Below are 5,980 nucleotides of genomic sequence, written 5' to 3'. Positions count from 1 at the left end.
TCAGGTAAACACCGTATACCCAATACCCATGCTGATGATGTTTGAATCATGAATTCGTGACGGTGAGGTGACTGAGGTCGTAATTGGGAATGGGTAATGGATTGATGTCGATAATTGAGAATGGGTTGATGAGATTCATTGATATTATGCAGGTTTGGCTATAGAGACATCAAAAAAAAATATTTGGGCGAAGCCCAAAAAATTGCCACAATAAATTTAGCCCACCCCATTGTCGAATCCTAGCTACGTCCCTGATTACCACGAGTCCACGAAGTAATAAACTGCACAATTAGATGTGATTATATGGTATACTAACTGGTACCAGGAATAATATATCTACAGTAGTAGCAGCAAAATCCCAACAGCTCCATTCATCAATTAAACTTAAATGATTGATTAGAAATAGCGACTGCACCCCAAGCTTATGAAGTTTTTAATCAAAAAGATCATTTGGCCAAGTGGTTTTTGAGTTTCTACGAGAGAAGGAGGATGAACAGTGTGAAACTTGGAGAAATTTAAGAAAGAAAGAAAAAAAGAGAAAGCTTGTGGAACCGAGCTTCACATCAAAAACTGCATTTCTTCGGAAGGAAGAAACATGGGAGCCAAATATTGTTCGAAATCTAGGGATGTTTAGTTTTCAAAGGACTTGGCAGATTGTAAAAATGTTTCCAAATGAGCGAGATATGTTGGTTGGACTGGAGGAAGGTCAAATTGGACAGGCAACAGGTCAAGTGTTCTGCTTCTTGAAGATCAGTTGCTTTTGGAGCAGCACAGTTTATGACTTCAATGGAATTTGGGAGATAATTTTATATGGATGCAAAGATGGAAGTGTTTAGTTTGATTTCCAACTAGAATCACCGTCATTGCGTACCTGTAACTTGATGGGAGATAATTTTATAAGGACATCAAAGAGGCATTCCTGGCGCTTTAATAAAGATTCTTTTGTTTCCCAAAGAAGAAGAAAAAAAAAAGCATCAAATAGGCTTTAATTTGAGAATTTATATCTCAATCCCTAATCATGTAGAGACAATTGTAATACAAGATAGATCAAGGTTTCAAGAACCATATTGAATACAATTTAAATTCCAATAAAAGACATGACAAACCAATTTTTCAGTTTATTGATATACAGAATACAAAATACATGTATTGGTCAAAAAAATAATAATACAACATGTACACAGAGATTTCACTAAACTACATTAAAAATTATTCCTTCTTCAAATTGTGCCTACGATAAATGATGTCAATTTTGTTCCCTCCGCCAACTCCATCTAGGAGCTAATTGGGGACTAATGTGGATGATAGATTTTGATATGAACACACAAGCCACCAGATCCAATCAAACTTTAGTATGGGAAGAAGCACTTAAATGGTTCAAACAACCGAGTATGCAACTCAGAGGAAAGCTCACTTACCTACCTGAACAATAGATACATTCACTTTACCAAATGTACAGTTAGAAGTGGTGTTTCCAAGTAAGCATGCCAATAGCGTCTGTGGTTCAGCAAGTTAGGGAGCATACAGGGTGGAGAGTGGGAGAAATTGGCATTGTTCAAGAATCTGGGAATCAGTTGTCAAGAGCTTTTACCATAGTGTTCGGTATCTTGACTGGTTTGTTGGGCTTCACCACTAGAGGCAGATTGGTGCTGGCCAAAATCACTGCTGGGCCCACTGATCTCACTAATTCCTTGATCTAGCTCTGGGCTTTCTAGTGCTAACTTTCTAAATTTCAACATGTCTTCCTTGTATTCACGAGTGCTGTATTGTGTGCCTTCAGAGGAACTGTATATCATACTTAGACCTGGTATAACTGCATTTAATTCATCTGGAGAAAGATTGCCTTCCAAAGCTCGAACTACCTGCTTTTTATCAAATATCAGAATAAAATGCCAAAGGCTTAACTATGGTGTTTATATGGGTTTCATACATCATCAGCATTTGGAAAGTCACATGATATTATTATGTATATAGTTACGCATTGTTCAAGTTTTGCCATTAAATGAGATAACTGTTTTTCCAACTATAAAGTCATAAACAAGAATCCAACAGTGGGAAGAGGGTTTCCTTTTCCACCATAATTTATCAAATACCTCCATGGATACAGTAACCACACATCTTGACTACCATTTATAACTTCTTTGAAAGTTTGCTCTTATGTTATGGCCGTTCCTAAGTGCTAATAGTTTGAACTATTCAAGTAAAAGCCAACAATAAAACCAAGAGAACCTACCAGGGATTGGTGGTTTGGTCCTAGGCCTATTGTCAGTTGGTCTCGACTGATGTAAAACAAAAACTAAATGGGTCATTTTAGAAGAAGACAATTTCAAAGATGATCTAAAAAACTAAAACCGATGCTTGACATCCTTCCAAAGTAATAGCCTGGCATAGCTTATGATACACTTCAACAAAGGCAAAATTTTAATAAACACACCAAATATATATGTATATATTTACATATATTAAGAGGGGGAAATTCTAGTGTAGTGGTGGGTATCTCATACCCACATTTACAAAAGTGAGAACAAATTTTGTTGTCAAAGTTGTAATTTGAGTCCTACTTTGTGTAATCTTAGTTCTAATAATGGTAATTACACATCTTACGACATTTTACAAGTTTTTGAACAAATTCGTTGTCAATGTTGTAATCTTAGTTCTAATAATGGTAATTACACCTCTTACGACATTTTTACAAGCTTTTGAACAAATTCGTTGTCAATGTTGTAATTGTTGTTTAACTATATGTAAAAAGTGTAAATGAATATGGTAACTTTTGTTCTCAATGTTGTAATTTTGGTTCAAATACTTGTAAATTTTTGTTCAAATAGTTGTAAATGAGGGTATCTCATACCCACCAGTACACTAGCTTGTCTCATTAAGAGGAGTGCTACGGGACTCCATACTCACAGAAAGATATTTGAATTGTAAAGAAAAAGGAGGATGTAAACAAGACAAATAGATCTATCGCATCAGCTCAAACTAACTTCAGAACTTTGTAAGATTACCTGGCTCATTTTTGGCCGACGGCGGGCAGAATCACACACAGAAGCAGCAGCGCAGGCAATCATATGAGCCATTTCGCTGGAGTTGTAATCATTCTGCAACCTTTCATCAACAAGACCATCAAAGATTCCCTTTTCCAATGCTCGCGCGAGCAAAGGCCTTGCCTGAAATTCAATAACAGTGTCTATAATCTTTCCGGGCCATTCAAGCTTCGTAGTTACAAAAAGTTTCACAGGGAGAGAGCAGAGCAGAGAATTCTCCATGAAACCATATAGCAAGATTTGACGAAAGAAGGCCATAACAGTAAAACGGATAGGTCATGAAGCAACTACGTTATCTTTTAATAAGATGCGGCCATATTACGACACACTGATGCAGATGAACTGTCAAGAATTAGTAGTGAGAATATCGTATACGCACCCACTCAACCATGCTATCATCAGTGAAGGAATGAGTTTTATCAATGGGTTGGCGTCCAGTAATCAACTCCAATAGCACGACCCCGAAAGAGAAGATATCTGACTTATCACTGAGCTTTCCACTGGTTGCATATTCAGGAGCTAGGTATCTGAATATTTACAAACAAGTAACGGATGAAACACTGTTAGTAAATCAACCACTACAACCTTTCAGTACAAACTTAGACTGCATGGAACCTACAAATCAGTGTTGAAGTAATGCAGACTACATCGATCTTACCCAAAAGTTCCCAAAACCCTTGTGGAGACATGAGTATCTGTATCTAAGGCAAACTTGGCAAGTCCAAAGTCTGCAACCTGAACAAAGAATACATACAATACATAGTACACGTTAATATTATCTGCATTTGATAAGAAATGCAAAATACATTCAATAACTCCTCTTAAGAGTATATTGTCTTATTCGGAAACTAAGCAGTAATGATAGGAAAATTTTACATTTAAAGTTATCCTCGTAATATCCAACTAACACACATTTCTTTGCTTTTGACATGGGCAGTGGCAGATGAATTTGGTGATATAGTATCAAACTCTGGACCTCGTATATACATGCTTTTCTCCTTTTCTATTTCAATTGTAGTTATAAGCAAAACAAAGTCATCAAGGATTTTCATCCCATTACCAAATTGACCATCATGTCTTCAAAGTAAGTGTAATTTTTCACATAAAGGGTTTGTTTTTCAGACTTAGTGTTTATGAGATTACTTTAGTCATCAAGCTTTAAAGCTTTGTGACCAACTATGCAGCAAGAACATCATGAGCTTTATATATCAAAATGTGAAAGCTATTACAACCTACCTTTGCCTCAAAGTTGTCATCAATAAGAATATTGGCAGCCTTGATGTCACGGTGTATGATCTTGGGATGACCTGAAGATATCACTCAAGAGTAGGCAACTTGCAAGGCAAATAACAAAAATTTGTATGTAGTTCCCAAAATAAAAAAGCTAGCATTCAAAGAGAACTTACAGTCCTCATGGAGATATGCCAATCCTTTTGCAGATCCTAGAGCAATTTTCATTCTTGTTGGCCAAGTCATAGTTGGTCGCCCCTTTCCTGCAAAGTTTTTCTTTGATAAGATTGTCTCAGATACCAGACTGCCCTTTTTTTTATTCTTTGGTGATTGCAGGAAAACAGCGAGGAATATAATAAACAAAAACGACCGAAAGGACTTACCATGCAAGTGAAATTCCAAGGTGTTGTTGGAAACGAACTCATAAACAAGCAATCTCTGGGCCCCACTAATGCAGTATCCAACCAGTGATACAAGATGTCTGTGATGGACACGAGTAATGACTTCAATCTCTGTCTGGAATTCACGCTCCCCCTGTCCACTCCCAGCTTTCAGCTGTTTAATTGCAACCACTTTCCCATTTGGAAGAATACCTTTATGGACAAAACCAAAGCCTCCTTGACCAAGAAGATTGTCGTTGGAGAATCCATTTGTTGCCATGACTAATTCTTCATATGTAAATGTGCTTTTGGAAAATCCAAAGGCTGGGGGCGGTTTATCTGATCCATACAATTCATCCTTAGAAAGCTAACGGTCGTGTGGGAAGATAAAAACATGGCTAAATAAATATATAAGGGATGCACATGACTGCTTTCCTTTGCTTAAGGTCTATATGGTCTGGATGCTAATTGAACGTATATGACTTTGTATTCAAATTCATAAGCTTTCATGAAAGTTTACATGCAAACGAATGTCTGACACTATTTTTCTCACTGAGAGCAAGGTGAAAGCCAATTTAGCACGAGAACGATGGTGGTTGTCTTTCGACACTATCAAAGATGAAACATTATTACACCAACAAAAGAACTGCATAGACGAAACCATTCTGTTTTCCCTAGTCCAGAGATTTATAATGGCTGCTTGGTGGGGAACGAAGTAGGACAAATAAAAAGGTGCTAAGACAAAGCAAGTGAAGTGTAACACGATAAAGATCTACTAGCCCCTTAACATGTGCTCCGCACATGTCAATTGGCTTTCATTTTTTTAAATTAAAAAACCTCTCCTAATTTTAGGGAAGTTTCTCATTTTTTCACGGGAGGTATTGCAAGTTTTTCAAATATGATATAGTATATTGACTATCTTATCCTCATATAGAAATAATTTATTTATTAATATTTATATTATGTGAGGGTATATATGGTAGTTCAAAAATTTAACCATTTCTTGAAGAATTTGCTTAATTATATAGATATAGATGAAGACAACTAAATCATCAATTAAACTAAATATATAATCTCCAGGGGCACGTCTAAATCAAAGTCAGCAGTTATAGAAAATCAGGAAAAATTAAATGAATGACTCTCTGACTACTAGAATCTAATAGGATCAATACAAGAAATTAAGATTTGAAATTTAACATTCCACTGGCAATAGGAACCTTCATTGTATTAACTCCACTACTAACTAAGCATTTCTAATGCTACTCTATATCTATACCTAGTGGTTTCACTAGCGGATCCAATCACAGACTAGGACGGGCTCAAGCC

The 5,980-nt window shown here is 36.4% G+C and overlaps 1 protein-coding gene across 1 annotated transcript; it reads right to left on the bottom strand.

The window, feature by feature from the left end:
* Positions 1–1,094: 1,094 nt before the first annotated feature.
* LOC133725218 (proline-rich receptor-like protein kinase PERK1) lies at positions 1,095–5,942 on the bottom strand. The gene is made up of 7 exons (XM_062152375.1): positions 4,658–5,942; positions 4,451–4,537; positions 4,281–4,351; positions 3,703–3,779; positions 3,424–3,571; positions 3,006–3,167; positions 1,095–1,862 (listed from the first exon to the last, which is right to left on the bottom strand). Exons 1-7 carry the CDS (start codon positions 4,932–4,934, stop codon positions 1,578–1,580), a joined length of 1,107 nt encoding a protein of 368 aa, XP_062008359.1. The 5' UTR covers positions 4,935–5,942; the 3' UTR covers positions 1,095–1,577.
* Positions 5,943–5,980: the final 38 nt, after the last annotated feature.

This window comes from Rosa rugosa, chromosome 1 (assembly GCF_958449725.1).
Source record: "Rosa rugosa chromosome 1, drRosRugo1.1, whole genome shotgun sequence".
Classification (NCBI taxonomy): Eukaryota; Viridiplantae; Streptophyta; class Magnoliopsida; order Rosales; family Rosaceae; genus Rosa; species Rosa rugosa.
This window is presented reverse-complemented; position numbering and strand designations above follow the sequence as displayed.